Source organism: Cervus elaphus, chromosome 30 (assembly GCF_910594005.1).
Source record: "Cervus elaphus chromosome 30, mCerEla1.1, whole genome shotgun sequence".
In the NCBI taxonomy this organism is placed as follows: Eukaryota; Metazoa; Chordata; class Mammalia; order Artiodactyla; family Cervidae; genus Cervus; species Cervus elaphus.
The window spans coordinates 83257873-83280997 of record NC_057844.1 but is presented as its reverse complement, the minus strand read 5'-3'; the positions used below and the strand labels follow the sequence as shown (position 1 = coordinate 83280997).

Here is a 23125-nt window from a genome sequence, read left to right as displayed (position 1 = left end):
TTTCTCTTACTGTTTCCACTTACAGAAAATGCAAATACTTGCCCTTTACTTATTTTCTGAGCAGACCAAGGTTTCCAAAGCTGGTTCATTGTCTTAAAGAAAGACAATGCAGTATGATCCTAACTGGTATTTTACATTTAGCCTCTTGCTAGAGTATGTAAACTTAAAAGCTCCCCTTTTCTAGCACTAACACGTGACTCATGGTAATTATTGCTCTTTGTGAAAATGTCCAGTAATATGTAGATTTATTCCCTCCCAGTCTCGCTGACCATCTCAGGGTCCAGGCTGGCTATATACAGGGTCTCTGCTCATCCCACCTGAGGGGCTCCCCGGACCCCACCTGGCTGACACTCTGACTTTCTTACCTTATCTTTTCTCAGAACGGTTTCTGTTTGTCATCTGATTTAAAGTTGCAACCCAACCCAGCCTTCCTCCACACCAGTCTAGTCACTCCCAGCCCTGCTCATCCTGGCTTCTTTCTTTTTTTTTTTTTTAACATTGAAGGAATGAGAAATCAGAATCGTGACTATATTTTTATTTTTTGGCCATGCCACACATGGGATCTTAGTTCCCTGGCCAGGGATCGAACCCATAGCCCCTGCAGTGGAAGCAGTCTCGACCCCTTGACCACCAGGGAAGTCCCGTGACCAAGTTTTTAAAAAGGAAAAAGGTGACCTGCAGAGATATCATGAGATCTTTCTCCTTTTAAAAACACAGTCACCAAGTATACTTCAGTAGTTCAGTTTCAGTCGCTCAGGCGTGTCCGACTCTTTGCGACCCCATGAACTGCAGCACGCCAGGCCTCCCTGTCCATCACCAACTCCCGCCGGAGCAGCAAAACATACAAAAGCACAGTCACAATTCTGCTCTCTCATCCCTTTCATACTTCTTAAAACTGAATTTTCCTCTTTGATGACAGTCAATGTCTTCACCGGAAAAAAACATCATGTGTTTGAAACATCTAGGATATACATATGGTGCAATTCTATGAAGGAGACATATAAAATATGGGATTTATTTTTGTTATTTTCCGAGTTTCTATATATCTATACAGGACATGTCCCTTCTGTTGAAAACGCTGCCGCTTAACTTCTACCACCCAATTAATTTACTGCCTTCATTTCTTGCACATGATATGGAAGTCATGAGGTCTGCATACAGATTTCCTGAAGCCTCAGCTGTGTGGAAGCACTCTCTCTGTTAGATCTCCCTTGGTTAGTAGCTTATCAGTGAGATACATATGACTCCGTCTGAAATGGTTGCCTAATTTCTAATTCCCAGCATGTGTTTTAAGAATCACGCCTTAACAATTAAACAATAGGTGTCTACATTTTGCTGTTTTATCTAACACACTGTTTCTTTCCCCGTCACAATACATTTCAAGCAGTCCGCATGACAAATAAAATGGATGAAGAAAGGCATTGGGTTTATTGAGTGGTCTGCAACTCTTCATTTCTTTGATATGTGACATTACAAAAAGGCTCCTTTGATGGTTCAGTAAAACAAACCACATAACAATTTGTTTCTTGATGTGGATCAATTGCATATTGATTCTGTTCGGGCTTTCATTGGAGGCTGTGTCCAGAGGCAGTAGATATTTATTAAGCTCTCAGGCACAGGATGGCCATTATTTTATCAGAAACCATCTACGATTTCTTACAGTGAATATCTGAATACATCAGATAGTAAGAACAACTTTTAGTGCTCTTTATGAAAGCTAAAGGATATAACAGTAGGCTTGGCAAGAAATGAAATGAAAATCAAAGATTGTAAACCACACCATATCACTGTGAGTGAAGGAAAGAGATGGACTAGGAGTTTGGGGTTAGTAGATGAAAACCATCATATAAAGAATGGATAAAAAACAAAGTCCCACTGGCTAGTACAGGGAACTCTATCCCATCTCCTGGGATAAACCATAATGGAAAAGAAAATTTCAAAAAGAATGTATATATGTGTATAACTGAATCACTTTTCTGTAGAGCAGAAATTAGCACAGCATTGGAAATCAACTGTACTTCAATTTAAACAAAATAGAGAATAGAAAAATTAAATTAAAAAAAAAACTTGTGGCTCCAAAGTCAATTTTATAGATAATGAGAATAAAATCAAATTTGTGTGCCAGTCAAAATTCTCCTTTGTAAGCAACAGAAACTAACTCTCACAGGCAGAAGCGTTACTGGAAAGCAAAATAACTGGGCGTGAATTTCAGAAGGCAGGCTTGGCACGTGGGCTGGACCCAAGGTGACTGCAGTGGCTTGTGGTCACAGACATGGGCTAACCTCTGTGGCCCCTGGAGGGAGCCACCACCCCTAGGTGGCCCCCGGGGGTGACATCTATCCCCGTCCCTTCCGCTGTATGTCTGTTAACTCACAATCCACGCTGGACAGACTGAGCGCGTGTCACAAGCATCTGCCCAGCTCGCCAAGGAGGGGAGGAAGGTGAAGTCTCTTCCCTTAAACTTTCATTGTGGTCAGTGAGAAATTTAAATATGTGGCCAGCAGCTAAAAATACAACCACAGATGTCCACTACAGCTATTTAAGACTTTTACCTTGACCCAAACTTCTTTTGGTTTGCTCTCAACCCGTCTTTTGGAAGACTTTGCCTTCCAAATTTTATGTAAAAGCTAGATGACGTCTCCATCACTTTTACTGAATTATGGCAAGTTTCTTCTCAGAAACAAGACAGAGGATCTTGACACCCGTTCAAACCCTGCACTCTGCATTTTCCCTGTGATCTCTGGCAAATTACTAAATCTATTTCTTGATTTCTTTATCTGCAATAATGCCCAGACATTTCATCTTCCTTAAAGGGATTTCATTAAAATCACTGATGATGTTAATTAAAATACAGACATCCTCAAAGAGGAATTCAATTTTTGTCAGCATTTAATTTTATTGCTGCATGCCCAATCAGTTCAAGGCAGATTTTATAGAATTCTTACTTAATTGCTTTACTAGAAAATCTAGAGTGCAAGATGCCTGATGTGTTTATATTTCCTCTATAAACGTCACCCAAGAGGCATTTATGCTGAGAGATGTGTGGTCATTCAAGGCAGAGCTCCACCTAACCGTGATGGGTACCCAGCACTGACACACATGTCCTGCCAAGAGAGAGCCTGCACCAGGCAGCAAGAAAATGAGCCTGGTTTCCCATTTCCTTGAAAAAAATGCACTATGAGATAACTGGAGGTTGTCTGCCTTTGAAAATAAGCTCTCAGTGAAAGCTGGGAGTGGAAAATTATTCCTAGGACTTCCTTGGGGGCCCAGTGGTTAAGACATTGCCTTCCAATGCAGGGTGCAGGTTCGATCTTTGGTTGGGGAGCTAAGATCCTACATGCTTTGTGGCCAAAAAAAAAAAAAAAACCCAACATAAAACAGAAGCAGTATTGTAACAAATTTAATAAAGATTTAAAAAATGGCCCACATCAAAAAAAAAAAAACAACTCTTAAAAAGAAAAAGACAAAACAGAAAATTAGTCCTGGTGACCTCTCCCATCTCTCTTGACATCTTAACCGAATCAATGGAAGACCACAGGGAAGTTGCCAAGATGCCTCTGTTAAGGCTCCTTCTTTCTCTATGACGCACAGCACAGCGGAAGCCCTGGGAAGGGTGTCTCTATTGCTGTGCCCCAACGTGTAGGGGTCAACCCTTTGACAAAAGTCAAGCCAACGTTCTGTTCTTTACAAGCAGGTCCCCCGTGACTTATCGTAGATAAAGCATCTGCAATGTTTACAAGGTGAAATAAGTGCATCTCTGAGGAACAGAGGGGAGATTAGGACAATCTATTATTGCAAGCAATCAGCATTTTTTTTCCCTATTTCAATGCCTATATATCAGTGTAAGTGATTTCAGCATATTGCCTACTGTAAGATTTATTTTTAAGATTAAAATTATTGATTTTTCTCACTACCTCATCAGTGTTATTTACAAAAATCTCAGCTGATAATATAACTGTGCCTATATAATGTCAAATATTCTGATGGAAACTGGATAGATAGCTGGTTTCATGGAAACATCTAGATACTTGACTTTAGATAATTTTACTGTAGATATCTGACATAGCAGAAGTTGTACTGCAACTTCATACAAGATAATCTTGTTGCTAAAGCAATAATCTTTAATATATCAACAGTAAAATCTTTAATACATTTTTGGTTGTGTACCACCTTCAAAGCAAAGTCATATTTTTTAAAGACTTTATTTTTAAATTGAACATAAAAGGAACACTAAACTATTGATATAAATCCTTTTTCTTTCTACAAACGCTAGAGTTTATTTTTAAGTGATAATCCTCTTTATTTTGGTGAACTTGTTGAGGCCAAACACATTATGCATACATGTGAAATCACTGAAGCATATCAAAACAGTTTTGTGAGCTGTAAACTCATTTTGATTTTGCAGTGTTCTGATGATATGATAGTTTGTAGATGCGTTTGGATTATGTGGGATTTGAGGTGCTAACTGAGAGATAATGGTCATAAAACCACACAGGCTTCAAGCATTTTATGTCCATGATGTTGTCACTGAAAGCCTTCTCACTTCAGCTGAGGTCAAACGCGGGAAATATGAGGACCCTTCAGTGACTGCAACCTTCTTCTCACCTGGCAGTGACTATAATGCCCACGGGTAAAGTACGTCTATAATGCTTCATTTAAGGCCATTTATTAAGTTTTATGTGTTCTGGACATTCTTCTTTTAAATGTTATTGGCTCAGTCATGTCTGACTCTTTGCGACACCATGGACTGTGACCCCCCCCAGGCTCCTCTGTCCATGGGATTTTCCAGACAAGACTACTGGATCTTCCCAACCCAGGGATCGAACATGGGTCTCCCACGCCACAGGCGGATTCTTTACTGCCCGAGCCACCAGGAAAGGAGCAGAAAATAAGTGCGAGTCAGCCAATAGAAAAGGAGAAAGAATGTTGAGGAGAAGAAACTTAAGGCAGAATTGGAAAAAACTGTGTCCCCTAGTCCAACGGGAACAAACGCTCTTGGTCACACCTTCACGAAACTCTTGTCTTTTAGCTCCAGTTATCACAGCAAAGGTGGGCATCAAAACACCGAGGGGTCCTTACCTGAGTGGTGTGACTCTCTCTGTGTCTCTGAAAGGAGGAGGCTCCACCCCCAGACAGCCTGGAGAATCCATCTTCTTCAGGTAAACCTACAGAGGGCAACACAGCATAGCCATTAGGTTGCGTGTCCTTTCCTCGAATAAAGTCAGTCAGGAACTCACTGAACAAACTAAAGAGTGGCATTTCGCAGACTGAAATGAAGGTCAGTAAACACTCTGAATAACAAGGTTCTCAAAGCAGCGTGGGAATACAGGCATTGCTGGAGGTTTAGCTAAGCAAAGAGGAAGGGTACTGGCAAAAAAAGATAGAATGATAAGAAAAAAATGTCATAATAGCACAGAGGTGAGCAAGGAAGTACTGAAGGGGAGAAGGGAAACTTTTCTAGAGGCTGAAAATAAGTCTGATGAAAGGCTGACGGGGGAAAGGAGAAGCTTGTGGACAATGAGGGTAAATGGGTTCCTGGGGTTGCAGTCTCTTTCCCATTTGTGGGGTCAGGGCAGTTGAAACGGGAAAAAAACAAAAACAAAAAAGTAAGAACAACACACAGAAAAACCAGGGAAGGATGAGCAGAAATCTAAGATCAGACACAGGCTGGCGTTTCCAGGCAGCCAGACGAGCAGACAGTCAGGAATGAACTGTATGACCAGGTGAGTGGGGCAAAGCTAAAAGCTTGGGCTGCGTGTGAAGGAGGGGTCGCAAAAGTGTGATGGGGACACGCAGCCCGCGATGAGCGAGATGAACGTCTGCTTCTAGAGAATCCCGTTCACCGGACTTCTTACAGAGGCTGGGGACCTGGGCAGGGAGAAGAGGGCCGTGACCCACTTTTTAAAACTGAATTATCAACTGGAAGATGGCTCGCAGAATCCGGACAGAAACTCAGCGAGGATCCAAACTCAGAACCAAGTCAACAGCAAGACCCGCTTCACCCGGGGCCAGCCGAAGACAGTCAGGGAGCATCAGGGTATCCTCTGGGTCACAGCGCTGGGAGACGCGATCAAAAGCCGAGAGAAGTCCTGCATCTGAGGAGCTCAAGTCTTAATGGGAATGATTCTTAAGAAATGGAATCTAGAAGGAAGGCACTGACAACCCTTCGTGCAGGGCAGCAAAGGAGACACAGATTTTATGAAGAGACTTTTGGACTCAGCGGGAGAAGCGGAGGGTGGGACGACTTGAGACCAGCACTGGAGCATGTATATCACCGTTTGTGAGACAGGTGACCAGCGTGAGTCTGATGCAGCAAGCAGGGCGCCCAAAGCCGCTGCTCCGTGACAAGCTGGAGGGGTGGGGTGGGGTGGGGAGGAGGAGGGGGTTCAGGATGGGGGGGGACACATATACCCACGGCTGATTCATGCTGGCGTATGGCAAAAACCACCACAATGCTGCAAAGTAACTGTCCTCCAATTAGAGTCAATTAATAAATTTTTTAAAAGGACACAACAGGACGGCTTACAGGTTATGTGGAGCATGAGTGGTGTTGAACTGGGTCTGGAGAAAGCAAGGATCCACTGTGGTTGGAGGAATTAAAGGAAGAGGGGTGGTGGAGAGGCCAAAGGCTGCAGACCTTCCAGGAGGAGGGGATTTTAAAAGGTGAGGAAGAGGCGGGAGGGCCAGCCTGGAAGGGATGGACGGGCTGAGGCAACAGAACACAAGAGGATTCCACATCCTGGGGGTGGCCTGCAATTCGGCCAGGGCGGGGGTGGGGGTGGGGACGTGGAGTGGGGGGTGGCCCGGGAGTTAAAGGCCCTTCCATTGGTCATTTTCAACCCAACCTCCCAATGCCAGTGTGGGAAACGGAATGAAATTAAGTCCCAACTAGAAATTACTTATTATGACTTCAAAATATCTTCAAATGGAAAGGAGGCGTGGGGCAGGGCTCTCTGAATGCCTGAGGAGCCTGCTTCCCTTACAAAACTACCTTCTGCTGCTCAGAATAGATAATTGCACAATATTCCAGATTGTCAAGTGAAGGCTTGCTTCTCCGGGCAGGTAGGCTCTAACTCAGAAAGCAGTATGAGTTCCAAAGAATCTTCTACAATTCTCACAAACAAGGTGATGTTGTAAAGCCTATAGTCGAGTGTATTCCATGGATTCCAAGCAAAGGCTCCATGCCCAGTGGTCTGGATCTGTTCTTGAGTATAAGAGAAAAAGCCATTCTCCGAGGTTCCCAGAGCAGTGAGGTTCGGTCCTACTGGGGCCTAGGTTCACTGTGGCCTTAGAGTCTATGCAAAGAATGCGGGGCTACCGGTCTTGGAAGTGTTCACCCAGGACTGTATCCTCACAGATTATCCTTACAATATGCTGAGGATAAACACGGCACAGATTTAAAAAGCCAAATCTTCTGAGAGTGCTAAACGTAAAACCAAACGTAAGGACTCTATTCTTTTAATTGCCATTTTTCCCCCCGATGCCCAATGATAAAATACGTAGTCATTCAAGCAGCAGAAAATGGCCTAGATAGAATTTGTTAGGTCTGTCCCCACAAAATAAACATCTTCAGATTCACAATATTTTGTTTGATATAATGACAACGTTCTAGCACTAAAAACTGTTCTCTAATCTAATGATAAATAACCACAAGTCCAGGGAATAATTAAGTATACGAGAAAAGATCTAAGCCTGTGTTCACATCAGTAAAAGATGGCAATTAAAGTAAGTGATAGCTATAATTACCCACACATAACTATATTTCAGCAAATGAACAAACAGATCGTTATTGCTGGGTAGCAGAGGTAGCGTGCAGATACTGGCATTCAAGAGGAACTGTTTCCTCGAAAATAACACGATTTCTGACTCAATTAAAACTTCAAGTTATTTTAAGCATTTATTCCCATCTCGTGACTTTATTCAGAAAGCATATTGACTATACGCTGTTGACTGTGAATCCGTGCTACTAACCGATCTGGGTTATAATGATCACATACGTATCATACTTTGTGTGTATGTAACATACTTAGGCCACCTGATGCCAAGAGTCGACTCACTGGAAAAGACCCTGATGCTGGGAAAGATTGAGGGCAGGAGGAGAAGGGGGTGACAGAGGATGAGATGGTTGGATGGCATCACCGACTCAGTGGACATGGGTTTGAGCAAGCTCCGGGAGATGGTGATGGACAGGGAAGCCTGGCGTGCTGCAGTCCATGGGGTCGCAAAGAGTCGGACACGACTGAGCGACTGAACAACAGCGTATCACGTGCTGTGCATGTATAATGTTCAGCCAGTTTTTACCATACTGACTAGGAGGGATATTCTGACTCTGGCCTTGGCACAGGACTCACGGGTTCCTATGAAATATGCAACGCTGTTCCAATCAGTGAAGGCCAGTACTGCGTCGCCAGAGTCTTGTGCCAGATATTTTTATAGTCATGGGAAGGTTTCATGGTGTCAACACAAGTAGGTCAACATAAACACGTCAAGTTGCTTTGAAAGGCTGAAAGCCTAGCTGAAATAATTTTCCTTTTGTGCACAGAACTCGTGAGATTTTCAAGTGATCATCTATGAATTGCAATACAGACCTGACGTTATTTTAAAATCTGTTCTCTGTCAGCATTTAAGGCGTAACATATAAATCTGGGTTCCAGGGTTTGAACATACACTGTCAGTTACATACTGAAGTTTAGAAGCCCAATATTCCTAAATATTTAATTTTATATGATTAATTTCAGGCACTATATCCCACAAAAATTTCCATTTGGTCTACAGGAGTTCTGTTTGTTTGTTCCACCGGTTTTGGGATTTAGCTGATTTTTAGAATAAGACTCAGAGTTTTTGGTATTTCCCATAAGCCATAGTTTTTGGCTTTTGACTCAAAACACAGACAAATTAAATATTTTGTCAAAGGGGTATGCCTATTTTCTCTTTCTTCAGGAAAGAAGAGCATGACCCCAGGTCAGCCAGGGAGAATGTCAGGGGGTGAAGATTTAATAAAAATGAAAGGATATATGGTTACCTTTTTAAATATTCGTGTATTTAGTTTTGATTATACAATATATTTTAAATTATTTTTTTTTGTTGTTTAGTAGCTATCCTTAAATACCCCAAAATTGAAAATAAAAAGCAGATGATTACCTTCATACTAGATGCATGCAACCTCTGAGAAAGGGTCCCTTATCAGGTACTTGTTGACTAATGCCATCATTCAAATTCTGTTTTTACATTTTAGGAATGTTTAATTTCAATATAAGGGTATACAATGTTTTTGTTATCCTTATCTTTTTATAAAGGGTTATCATCAGAGATTTCAGAAAGGAATGTTTTTGCTCTTTAACTTTTTATGTTGGAGTATAGCCGATTAACAATGTTGTGATAATTTCAGGTGAATAGGAAAGGCATTCAGCCATATATATTCATGTATAAGAAAGATTGCATCTCTACATTTCCATCTAAACACACACACACGCATAATTTCAAACATTACACACTAACATGAAAACTTTTACAAAATGCCTATTTCAATCAAGTTGGAGTAATCCAACATAAACACCTAGTGTTATTTCAAGGGTGGAAAATTGGGAGATAATTCTAATATCCAATAGGTAGGACTTGCTTATTTTAAGTCACGGTCGTCCTATCTGATGAGAAGCTATGCATCCCATACAATTAATGACCAGCTGTCAACAACACAGAGCTGCATTTGTTCACCTAGAGATATACTACATGCGATCCCTCAGGGAAAAAAGCAGGTGGTTAAAGCCATGTGCAGAGTGTAGCTCAAGCTTTATTTAAAAAAAAAAAAAAACAACACAAACATCTTACATAAGCACACAGATATATCTGAATTAAAAAAATACAGAATTCTACAAAGTGGAATATGAGACATGTTCGGGGGATTTTCAGGTAATATAAGGAATAGTAGTTTTTACTTATTGTTTCTTCTCTCCTATATTTTTCAAATTGTCACATAAACATGTAGTTTCTATAACCTGCATAAAATGAAAACACCTTGTGAGCAGTAACAGATTACTTAAACAGGCTGCTCACGTCAGAGAGAAAACTTAGGGAAGACCCGTGCTGCGGGACCCCAGGAGCTGGTGCAGTCTCTGCCTGTTCTTGGCGGTAGCACATTTTTGGGTAACTGCAGGTCCTTTCCCTAGAAATCTTTACGGCCGGTATAAAAATCCTTCTCTGTCTTCCCTGTGTCAATTCCTCGCAAGGCACCAAAAAGCTGTCATCTTAGAGTCAACATTTCCAACCCTTATATGTAATCCCTGCTTAATGTTGGGGCCGGGGGTGGTTAGCATTCAGAAACATTTTGGGGCTTTTTCTATGTGTGTGTGCCATTGAACCAATCTTCTTGCTGGGTGCCAACAGGACCTCCCCACATTACCCTGGGATCCTTCATGCCAAACTGGAACAAACCCTGCTCCAATCAATTCCCCACCCTGTGACTCCTCCTAAGCAAAGTGAGACTTGCGATGAGAATCGCCTGTTAGATTTTATCCAGGATCTGTTTACCTCCTCCTGCTGGGCAGGTCAGCAATGAGCATCCTTGGGTGAACAACATTCTCAGATGAAAAACTACACACACGCTACGACCTTATGTGGACCCAGAGGGAAGTCAGAGAAAGGAGGGTGAGGCCAGGGCACCACCATCCTGGCTACCTTCCCACCTTCCTGCTTCCTCATTTTAAAAAATATGTTATTTCATTGTCTTTGGATGTCCACTGATTCTTTGAAGGTATTTTGTCTTTTTATTTTAATCTCTGGCCGCTTTAAAGAATCTGCCTGCAATGCGGGAGACCCAGGTTCAATCCCTGGGTTGGGAAGATCCCCTGGAGAAGGGAAAGGCTAATCACTCCAGTATTTTGGCCTGGAGAATTCCATGGACTATACAGTCCATGGGGTCGCAAAGAGTTGGACACAACTGAGTGACTTTCACTTTCACTGGCTGCTTTTAAGATTCAGGCTTGGTTTACTATGTTATGCCTAGGTGTGGCTTTCTTTGTATTTATTCTATTCAGGGTTTTATTTATTTTTTTAAAAGTCACACTATAGACAGAAAGATTCACGTTTATCGTACGTGCTGTGCTGTGCTTAGTCGCTCAGTCATATCTGATTCTTTGCAATCCCATGGACTGTAGCCCGCCAGGCTCCTCTGTCCATGGGATTCTCCAGGTTAGAATAGTGGAGTGGGTTGCCACGCCCTCCTCCAGAGGATCTTCCTGACCCAGGGATTGAACCCAGGTCTTCCGCATTGCAGGCAGCTTCTTTATGGTCTAAGCCACTAGGGAAGCCCAAATTTATAGGAACACACTCACTCCTGTTTGTCAATATCCCATGCCCGTCTGCAGTCTGCTGAGGTCTTAACATCTCTGTCCCCCTAAAATCCATACGTTGGAATTCTAGCCCCCAATGTGGTGGCATTGGGAGGTAGAACCTTTGGGGGGTAACCAGGTCTCTGGAAGTCTGTGTCCCCCTAAAACTCACATGGTGAAATCCTAACCCCAAAGTGGTGGTGTTAGGAGGTGGAACATTTGGGATGATTAGGTCCTGAGGGTGGAAGCCCCACAAATGGGGTTAGTGCCGTTATAAAAGTGGCCCCAGAGAGCTGGCTACCTTCTTCCCTCCACCACTGGGGGACAAGCAAGAAGCCGGCCACCTGTAGCCTACAGGAGGGCTGCTACCCAAGTTGGCACCCTAACCTTGGACTCCAGCCCCCACAACTGTGGCCATGAAGCCACTGCTCCTTACAGACCACCCAGCCTGAATATTTCCTTACGGCAGCCCAGCCCCGGTCTCTGGCAGCCCACTCATCTCTTACTGTCCCTATGCTTGCATTTTCCAAAATGTCAAATAAATGGACATTGAGTCTTTGGATTTTTTTTAATGCAGTGCAATGCCTCTGTGATGCATACATTTTTGTCAACGGCAGTAGCGGTTTATCCTTTTTTATCGCAGAGTTGCTCCATGTGCTGGGCAGCCTGTGAAGTGGTCCCTGATGGGCCCACCTGGAGGCACTCATACCTCATGGAACCCACTCCCGTGAGTCGACTGGACGTGTGGCCCGAAGCCAACAAGCTGGATGTGGCCGCAGCGCTGGCTGTCCCCTGCAGGAGCAGCAGAGAGGCAAGCGTGGCTTCCACCCCGTGGCTGTTCCCAGCTCTCCTGTGGACAGCTTGCTCCAGGGGGAAGCCCCTGCCCTGTAGTGAGGCCTCCCTTGTGGAGATGCTCGTGTGAGTGATGCTGAAACTGGACCATCTCTCCAGCTAGCCTCAAGACGCCTGCAGTTCTGGCTGATGGCTGATCACTTCCCCATGAGGGACCCTGAACCCAAGGCACTCAGCTCAGCCACACCCAGGTTCCTGACCCACAGATACTACAAACAACAGCCTCTAAGTTCTGGGGGTGGAGGGTAATTGTTACAGGGCAACAGATATCGAATACTGTCCAGTCCAGTCGCCAGCTGAAGGGCACTTCCTTTATTTCCAGTTTTTGTTGTTGTTCAGTTGCTCTGTTGTGTCCGACTCTTTGTGCCCCTATGGACTGCAGAACGGAGGCTCCTTTGTCCTCCACCATCTCCCAGAGCCTGCTCAAACTCATATCCATTGAGTCGGTGATGCCATCCAACCCTCTCATCCTCTGTTGTCCCCTCCTCCTCCTACCCTCAATCTCTCCCAGTATCAGGGTCTTTTCCAGCTCTTCGCATCAGGTGGCCAAAGTACTGGAGCTTCAGCTTCAGCATCAGTTCTTCTGATGAATATTCAGGGTTGATTTCCTTTAGGATTTCCAGTTTTAAGTGACTATGAATGAGAGTGGGATTCGCATTTGCATACAGGTGTTTCTGTGGACGCTGTTTGCATTTCTCTTGAGGGTGGGGCTGCTGGGTCATACAGAAGGTGGATATTTATAAGAAACTGCCGACTTAAGCCAGTTGCTTAGTGTTTACACCAGTGTTGGAAAATCCTCTCCAGTTTCTCACAAAATCGTTTCTCTCCCCCACGGACTTCGTCTTCTTTCCCTAGGATTCCAATGAACCCTTCTGGCCATATCCTTTATGTCTTTAAATCAACTTCTGAAATTTCCACTCTGCTTCTTTGTGCTTCATTCTGGATATTTTCTGATTTATCTTCCTCTTCCCTAGGATTTTTTTTTTTTTTTTAATGGCTGTGTCTAATTAACTTTAAACTCATCCTCTATTGTACTTAATTTTATGACTGCCTTCTTCAATCTCAGAATTTCCATTTGATATGTTTTATGGTTTCTGATTTCTGCTGAGATTTTCATTCTTTTATCTCCTTAGGCAAAGTAAACATACTTACTTTGAAGCATGTGCTTCTGAACTCGTCTTTTGAGGCCCTGTGGATACATGGCTATTTCTGCTCACAATTTTTCATCTTATTTTGTGTCCTCATGTGTCCGTCCCCTTTTGATGACGTGTTGGACTTTGTATTTGAAAAGCAGTTTGTCAGGACATCCTGAAGGTAAGGATAGATGTCACTGTCCGTTGGGATAGATCCATGCACTCTTCTCTGGGTGCCTCTGGCCTCTGTCGTCCTGAAGGACCTCAGCCCGGCCCCAGGAACTGAGACGATTCACAGACGAGCTGGGGGCCAACAAGTTCTTCATTTGACTCTTACCGTGGACGCTTCAACCTTGCCCTAGGGCCGTGGGAGGTGCTGGACACAGCCTGTCCCCACAGTCCTAGGAGACACAGCCCCGAGTCCCAGCTGCCTCCAGGGGACTTGGTGAGCACCCCTGACGTCCTTCAGAGAAAAGCCTGGAATTGAGGCCTTCCTGCTTTGTGTCATTACAGCCCACACCCATGCCCTCAGGCTCTTTAAGAGAAGATTGGTGGGAATTTTCTCTTCAGACATCACCTAGAAGCCCTGGGCTGCTTCTAGGGTGGAAGGAATAAGCTATGTGTCTAAGCCCCTATTAGAGAGCTTTCAGATACACACAGCCAAGTCAGTTTCTATAAGACACGTCCACTGACATACCCACATCGAATACCTAAAACAGTGTTGAGTTTACCATTCTTTCAATACAATTTCCCTTCACTTTTCTGAGGCATGGAAATAATCAACAGGAACTATACTCACTGCTTGTAATAACCTATTAGGGAAAAGAATATAAAAAAGAATATATGTGTGTGTGTGTGTGTGTGTGTGTGTGTATCTGAATCACTGTGATGTACATCTGAAACTAACAAACACTGGAAATCAACTATTGCATACAAAATTTTTTAAATTTATTTATTTTAATTACTTTACAATATTGTGGTGGTTTTTGCCATACATTGACATGAATCAGCCACGGGTGTACACGTGTTCCCCATCCGGAACCCTCTCCCACCTCCCCCCATCCCATCCCTCAGGGTCATCCCAGTGCACCAGCCCTGAGCGCCCTGTCTCAGGCATCAAACCTGGACTGGAGATCTGTTTCACATATGATAATATACATGTTTCAATGCTATTCTTTCAAATCATCCCACCCTCGCCTTCTCCCACAGAATCCAAAAGTCTGTTCTTTACATCTCTGTCTCTTTTGCTGTCTTGCATATAGGGTCATTGTTACCATCTTTCTAAATTCCATATATATGCATTAATACACTGTATTAGTGTTTTTCTTTCTGACTTACTTCACTCTGTATAATAGGCTCCAGTTTCATCCACCTCATTAGAACTGATTCAAAAGCATTATTTTTAGTAGCTGAGTAATATTCCATTGTGTATATGTACCACAGCTTTCTTACATACAAAATTTGTTTTTTAAATAATTATGTTTTTCTTTAAAAATACTATTAGATCATCATCTCCTCTGCTCAGGATAAGTCTCATTTTATACTGGCTTCCACAGACCAAATACTCCACAAAAATCTCTGGGGAAAAAAAGCTAGCTAATATTGAATGCAATTCTAATTCTTTAACTTGAAAGTAATAAGTTGACAATATACCCTACAGTGATATTTCATCCTTTATGCCTTTTCCCAGTTTTTAAGCCTACTTCATTTTTGTTTTAAATTCATTCTCCCTAGAAAGTTGATACAACTTAAAACTTGTATCTATTTACTTCCAAGTTTAAAGAAGTGCTTACCGTTTGAGACGGAATTTCCATTTTCAGCAGTCATTGCACTGGAGAGTGAATTAGATAATTGAATCCCATGGTTATTTGCATTTCTGTCCTGGGTCTCTGATGTAATTTCTGAAGTACCAAAATCATCTCGGCTAGTAAGGTTCATGTTCGTTTCAAAACCTAAAATAAATTGTAGGAAAAAAATGATTCTTTCCTGATCAAATGTACCCAATAAGTTGAATCAAATAGTGGAATGAAAGAATAAAACTCAGGAAGTCAAACACTCATTACATTTGAAACAGTAAATTAATAATCATCCCTAATCAAACTTATGGTCTACAATATATTCATCAGTCTGCTATACCCCTGTTACATGTAATGGGCTGCGTTAAGTGACAATAGTGAATTTCATAAATCTGCTACTTCCAAAATTCTATAGCATTTTTTATGTCATATGTGTAATTATAGAACTGCATATCTTGTGAAGGTCATTTCCTGAAAGAAATGTGATGATATATTCACGTTTTAGAAGTTTTCTGAGTTTTTAAGTAGAGCTGAGGAAAACTTACAGTTTTGAAAAAAAAAAACAAACTATACTTTTATGGTTACAAAATATGTTATTATCCACTTAGGAATGTGTGCATGCCCAGTCACTAAGTCTTGTCTGAGTCTTTGCGACCCCATGGACTGTAGCCCACCAGGCTCCTCTGTCCACGGGATTCTCCAGGCAAGAATACTGGAGTGGGTTGCCATGCCCTCCTCCAGGGGATCTTCCCGACCTATGGATCGAACCGGCGTCTCCTGCATTGAATGTGGATTCTTTACCTCTGAGACATCTGGGAGTCCCCACTTAGGAATATTAAGACTTCAAAACCCTACTTCTGCATTCTGTACATTAGAAAATCACCTAAATGTCAACACACACGTCCTATATTGAGCTCTCTGAGATGCAGATACACAGAAGCCGCTGTCCAAATTAGGCTGAGGAGCCGAAAAAAAAAAAAGGAATCCTGGGGGATTCCTGTGTGACATCAGGATTTGCCACACTGCTTCTGGCCCTTAGCTGTGGGTGCCCAGTAGACCCTTCTGTCTCTTAGGTCCTTCTGAAGTTTTAGGCTAACACATTGTTCATAAGGATAATAAACATAATACGTTTTATTGGATTTTACAGATGGTGAACAGTTCATCTCTTGTGATGCTGAGGGAGGCAGGAGAAAGGCCGAGCTCACCCCGGAGGCTGGGCTGGGAGGAACCCTAGCTCTCCCTCCTGGGACTGCCTCCCCTGGCCCTTCGGACGTGCGCTCAGATAGCACCCAGGCCCGGAGCCCTTTCCCAGAGGCCCCACACCGACTCACGCTTCTGGGCCTGGAGTGGCCTCTCCCCAGCTCAGCGCACCCCTCCCCACCCGGGGTCCTGGTCAGAGCCCCCTCCTCCGTGCTGTGTGGCTTCCACTCCATTACTAGTGAGCACGTGCCTGGCGGGCACACACAGGAGGGTGTGCCAGGCTTAGAGAGGCAAGCGGTGGGCAGGCAGAAGGAGGGCAAAAAGAGCAGGGCTTTCACAACCAGCCAGGAGTGTTTACATTTCCGTGACCCAGGGAGTAGCTCCTGACTCTTTGCATTTAAAACACAAGTGAAAAGAGCGTCCCTGGCAGCTCAGTGGTCAGGAATCTTCCTGTCACTGCAGGAGACGCGGGCTCCGTCCCTGATCTGGGGAAATCTCACAGGCCACGGGGCAGCTCAGCCTGCGGGCCACAAATACGAGCCTGTGCTCTAGAGTCTGGGAGCCGCAGCTCCTGAAGCCTGCAGGCCCAGAGCTGCGACTAGAGCGTAGCCCCCACGATGAGAAGCCCCATTCACTGCAACTGGAGAGAGTCCTTGCAGCAAGGAAGACCCAACACAGCCCAAAATAAATAAATGAATAAAATTATATATAGAGAGAGAAAGTGAAAGTGAAGCCACTCAGTCTTGTCTGACTCTTTGCGACTCCATAGGATCTTCCAGGCAAGAGTACTGGAGTAGGTTGCCATTTCCTTCTCTAGGGGATCTTCCCAACCCAGGGACGGAACATGGGTCTGCATTGCAGGCAGACGCTTTACCATCTGAGCCACCAGGGAAGTCTATATATGTATATATATGTATATCAATAGATAAACGAGTGAAAAGGCTTTGGCCAGGCCAGTGTGGGAACAGTGGCCAAGGTCATGTTTTGGAATTGTCACTCTCTTAGCTCAAGACAACCAGAGATCATCCAACAGGCTGGAGCTGAAAGAATATCTATTCAATTTGGTCAACTCTATTTGGCCTTTTTCCAAAAAGTTTTCTGAAAATTATTAAAACACATTTAAAGCCGTCTCGAGACACACACAGTTATCAGCATTTATTTCTCTTGAAACTATTTTTTTCCTTCTTAGTTCGGCCTTTTATTGAGAGTTCCTCTGCCCAGACTCTCCCCGGGAGCTGGGATACCACGAGGCACAGGCAGGGACCTGGGAGCTCCCCTCCCAGGAACGCAGTTGACAACCAACAAGCGAAGGACCAGGCCAGCGGGTGATGGACCGTGGTGGGCTCCCAGTGGGGCGGCAGTGGGGCGGCAGTGGGGCTGGCAGCCCGGGTTCTCAGGCCGTGTGGGGCAGGGAGCCTTCTCCAGGGGTCTTGTTTGGGCTCAGGGCGTGAAACAGGGCATTGTCCCCAGGTAACAGGGAGTCCTCTTAGGTCTGGCGGTTCAGTACTCAATCCTCTGAGACGGTGTGTGGACTCTTGGTAAGAGTGTGTGATGCTAGCATCCCCCAGAATGAGCTGATAGCTCATAAACAATTGATACATTTAATTTTGGTCGAACCCTCCATTTTTGCTATTAAAAGTTTAAAAAAAAACAACCTCATAATTCCCATCAACAGGTTCAACTGCAGCCAAGAAATGTTTTAAAATGTGTCATACAAGTTAGGCTGCAATCCTTATGTTGTCTACGAAAGTGTTCTTTATGCTTTTATCATAAGAGTGTAGTTGTCATTCAGCCGCTCAGTCGTGTCCGACTCTGTGACCCCATGGACTGCAGCAGGCCAGGCTCCTCTGTCCTTCACTGTCTCCCGGAGTTTGCTCAAACTCATTGTCCATCGACTCGGTGATGCCATCTAACCACCTCATCCCCTGCCACCCTCTTCTCCTCCTGCCTTCAATCTTTCCCAGCATCAGGGTCTTTTCCAATGTGTCAGCTCTTCACATCAGGTGGCCAAGGTCTTGGAGCATCAGCTTCAGGGTCAGTCCTTCTAATGAATATTCAGGGTTGACTTTCTTTAGGATTGACTGGTTTGATCTACATAAGAGCAAACATTTGTCTATTCCAAGAATGGCTCTGGGTTGGAATAAGGAAGTGAGCCCTTCTTAAGACGTAAGAATGCGTGGTCACCCTGATGACGATTCTTCACATTGTTCTTACGGTAATCAGCATCTCCCCGTGTGTTCATTACATGCCAATCTCCTGCTGCAGGCAGGACTTAGTTCTCTTTTTCCTAACAAGGCGGTGGAGCCCTCACCCCCTCGCCTGTTTTCAGGTGACGTCATGAGGCCCGGGGAGGTAAACCCACCCGCAGATGTCTCACAGTGAGGCAGTGTAGCCGTGGGGTTTAGACCGGGGTGTGCAGGGCTCTGTGGTCCACCCACACTCATTCCTCCTTATTTCACCTGCTGATGTAAAGATAAGGCAGTTTCTTTTCTGGGTCTTTGTCACCCATGCCTTGGTGGGAATGAACTGGGAGCCCCAGGTGGAAGAGGTGTCCTCTGGCCACTGGAACAAGAGCTGCTACCTCAGTACTGACATCCTCACTTTGGGGTTATGCTTAGGCATGAATATCAACCAGGGGAGTGTCCGTTTCTACTTTCTGTTCAGCCTCTGCCCGTAAGCACCCCGATTCCATGGTGGATCCAAGTGCCTGAGGGTCTGTGTTCCAGCTTGTTCATCTCTCAACAACCACAGTGAGGGGCTCGGGCAGAGGCTCTGGATGTTTGGTCCTGCTGTCCCGCTGTCAGTCTCGTGGCGGGATGGCTGCAACCCGCCCTGTCAAAGGTGCGCCCGTGACCCTGCTTAAGCACTGAAGATGTTACAACAGCAGGACGGCACGAGGACTCCGGCAGGAAGCCTGGAGAAGGCTTAGCTATAAAACCACAGGTTGGAGGCATACTTCATGGAAAACTAGGAAAAAAAAATAGCATGGAGCCAGTAAAGTCACGGTTTGTTCATGCCTCCAAGCCGTGGTCCTCAGGGTTTTGAGGGTGAAGAAAAGTCACGGCAAAAGAAAATGTTTACGATTCTCAGCGAATCTAAGCAAACAAGTAGGAAAGCGAGTGCTGGAAAACCCCACCCAGAGCCTTAGAGGAGTGTCTGAGTCCTGTCTGCGTCCGTGCACCTGGTGAGATCAGTGGTCCGTGCAGCTCAGGGCAGACCCCTAATGGATGGAGCGTTGACACTCGATAATTCCAATCCCTGCGGAATCTCCTTGCAGCCTGTGCACTCAGACTCTCCGGGACCCGACCCGGGGCTGCTCTCACAGGTCTGCGGAGGATGAATCACGCTGGGATCTGCCGCAAACATAAAATCCTGAGCACAAGGAGGCCATGAAGGCACATTCTGGTTGAGTATTATTTGAATGGGAGAATTCGAGCAAACCTCAAAATCTAAATGCAAACAAACAAAAAAAAAATCCTGTAGTCCAATGCTAGCTTTTGTATATACATTAGTTATCCTGGGTGGGTGTGATGTTTCGAAAGCTGTGACTTTCAGTAAGAGATGACACCACACCCCCCAACCCTCCAGGGGACATGTGACGCTGTCTGGAGACATTGTTGGTTGTCACATCAGGGAGGTGGCCTGTGGACACAGCAGGGGAAGGAGACGGTGGGATGAACTGGGACTGGGATTGGCGCATATACATGAGCACGTGTAAAACAGACGGTGGGAAGCACTGTATAGACAGGGAGCTCGGCTCGGGGCTCCATGATGACCTGGAGGTGGGATGGGGGTGGGACAGAGGCTGCAGAGGGAGGGGATACATGTGCCCGTGTGGCTGATTCACGCTGCTGCAGGGCAGAAATGAACACAGCATGATAAAGCAACTACACCGGGGGAAAAAAAATGAAATCTTGGAATTAAAAACATAAAGCTAAGGCAGATCCTGCTCTTCCCCACCCTCGTCTCTCTGCTGGTTTCTAATTTTGTTCAGGTCAAAATCCAAAGGCTTCTTGAGGTTGAGAGACCCACACTCCCCAACCCCGGGATCTCACTCCCTGCTTGTCTTGACCTCATTTCCAACTACCCGCCCGCCACCTGCCTCCCCAGCTTTGCCAGCGTCTCCGCAACCCTCAACTCAGCCTCCGACTCTCCCCGGGGCGGCCCGAGCGCTGGGGCGGGGGCTCTGTACTGTGTTCAGGGCTCAGCTCAAACCACCCTGAGCAGAACGACCTTCCCGACCACCTTCGAGAAAACAGCACCCTTGTCCTCACCCGGGTCACCTTCTCTCACCAAAAGAGAAGGTCCTTCTCACCATATGGCACGCTACATGTCAACTGTTGGCTTATTTTCTGTCTCCTCCCTCCAGAAAACTGATGCCATGAGCTCAACGGCAGTCTTGGTGTCAAAAGTGCCTGCATATAGTAGGTGCTCCATAAATATTTGTTGAAAGGAACAGAAAAAAGGATGAAGAATGAATGAATGAATATAACAATAATGTTATACAAAAACCCACTTCCTAAAGGAAACCATGCTATGTGTAAGTGGAAAAGAGTCGACAAATTTACTAACTGAAAAACTCATGTGAATTATTCTAGAAAACTCATGCATCTCAGCAATTATTTCTCCCCATTCACATGCGATTATTGGAAACACATAAAAGGATTTCCACTGTTAATGATACGCCTATGAGTTTTAACCACTACTTATAAAATTATAAGGTAGAGGAAAATTTCACACTGTGTGAGGTAAACGTGTTCTACTCATTCAAAGGGCCAGAGCTGTTTGCTTTCCACCTAAAGTTGCTAAATTGGACAAGACATAACAGCCAAGAAATGGAAGCAACCCAAGTGCCCCCTGATGGATGAATGGATAAGGAAGGTGTGGTACACATCCGCCGTGGACTACCACTCAGCCACGAAAAATGAAATCGTGCCATTTCGGACAACACGGGTGGAGGTATTGTGTTAAGTGAAATAAGTCAGACAGAGAAAGACAAGTTGCTGTATGCTTCACTTGTATGTGGAATTTTGAAAACAAAAGAAATGAACAAACATGACAAAATAGAGGTGTAAACAGGCCGTTACCAGAGGGAAGGGTGGAGGGGGGTGAGAGAAATAGGAGAGGGAGACTGAGAGGAACCGCTTCCGGTTACAAAATAACTGAGAGTGAAACATACAGTGTAGGGAATACAGTCAATAATAGCATCATATTTTTAAAAAACAAACTAAATCAAAGGGCCAGAGCTTTGATTTCTATTGAGAGTGTTAACTCGCAGAAGAAAAGATGTGTGGATGTTGGAAATCTATCCCTGACCGATGGAAGGAGGTTTCATGTTTTCACTATTTTCCCAGCCATCACCACTGATAATTATTTCATTATTGTTCCACAAAGTCCCTACATAGTTTCTTTTTTAAAAAAAACCATCAGTATTGACTGTGGCCTCTTAGCAGCTGGAGATGAGTAGAGGTGAGTGGAACCCAAGGCTAAAGGAAGAGTCTCCAGACTCCACCCCACTTGCAAAGGTCGTTTCTAAGCCAGGCAAAGCGCTCAGTTCACATCTGTGACCTGACTGCTCTTTTTGACAGAATTTCTATAACTGTTGTAGCAATACATTTGTTATTTTTCTTCTTCTTTCAACAGATCTTCATCAAGCGTCCACCGTGGGCAGGCACTTTTCTAAGCATAGAATAACGAGTATTTTGATTTGACTGATCTTCTCATGTTAAATACATGTCTGCGTCGCTCCTTAAATTTGGGTCATTTTTACTCTTTTTCTTAAAGAAGTTCCTCCTTCCCCCAATTGCATAAGTTTCAATTTGTTGAAAACAGGAAGAAAAAAAAAGAGCCTGCTGCAGGCATAGAGGACCCCGGCAGTAACTCAGCTGGCCCAGTCCTGACCCCTGGGGCCTGCCGCTCCTGAGGGCATGTCACGGAGAATGACAGAGCAGCGAAATGCTGGACCTCACTGACACTCCTTGCAGGCCTGATGCTGTTTACATGGGTCCTCAGGGCAACCTCCGAGCAGAGAGAGCCCAGCTCCTCACCAGGCACGGGACTAGAATGCAGGTTTACCTGGACGTGGGAGGTGTGAGTTCAAGGAGGGGACGGGTCTGCCGGAGGAGAGGAACTAAGGATTTCTCGGGGGGAGAAAGCAGAGGGGAGACAGAAGCTAAGGAGAAGAACTTCTCTCAGGGAAGGGAGGTCAAGATTTTCAAGAGGGGAGAGAAGCTTCTTACTAGAGGGGAGACGGCTCCTTGAAGAGCTCCGGGGAGCTAGAGAAACCCGTGAGCACAGTGAGTGGCCGAGAGAACTTCCCAATCCAGAGCTGCAAAGTGAAAGTGAAAGCCACTCAGTCCTCTCCGACTCTTTGCGACCCCATATGGACTATATACAGTGCATGGAATCCTCCAGGCCAGAACACTGGAGTGGGTAGCCTTTCCCTTCTCCAGGGGATCTTCGCAACTCAGGGATGGAACCCAGGTCTCCCACACTGCAGGCGGATTCTTGACCAGCTGAGACACAGGGCAGTCCAGAATTGGAAGACGGTGGCTAAAGGCACGCTGGCCGGTTCATTCCCCATCAGCCGGGGGAACGCTGAGATGTCCCTGAGCTGGGGGCCCCCTCGGGGGCTTCCTGGGAATTGCCGAGTGGAGAGCCGGAGCCAACCCCGTTCCTCCTCCGCACCGGGAGATTCCTTCAGGGATGGAGTCCAGACACTAAGTTCTACACAGTTCAGACTGCATGCAAAGAGTTAAGCCAAACGGTTTTCCAGAAAGATATATCTGAAAGAAGTGATTCCTCAAACGTTCCCATC

General features: G+C 45.0%; 1 protein-coding gene across 3 annotated transcripts in view; it reads right to left on the bottom strand.

The window, feature by feature from the left end:
* Positions 1–23125, bottom strand: part of MYO16 (myosin XVI) — a 504859-nt gene that overhangs the window by 13671 nt on the left and 468063 nt on the right. For all 3 annotated transcript variants that reach the window (XM_043891888.1, XM_043891887.1, XM_043891889.1), the window contains 2 exons: positions 15106–15264; positions 5080–5165 (listed from right to left, as the gene is read on the bottom strand). In XM_043891888.1, the coding sequence (XP_043747823.1) occupies positions 5080–5165; positions 15106–15264 (245 nt within the window). The remainder of the gene's footprint in view (positions 1–5079; positions 5166–15105; positions 15265–23125) is intronic.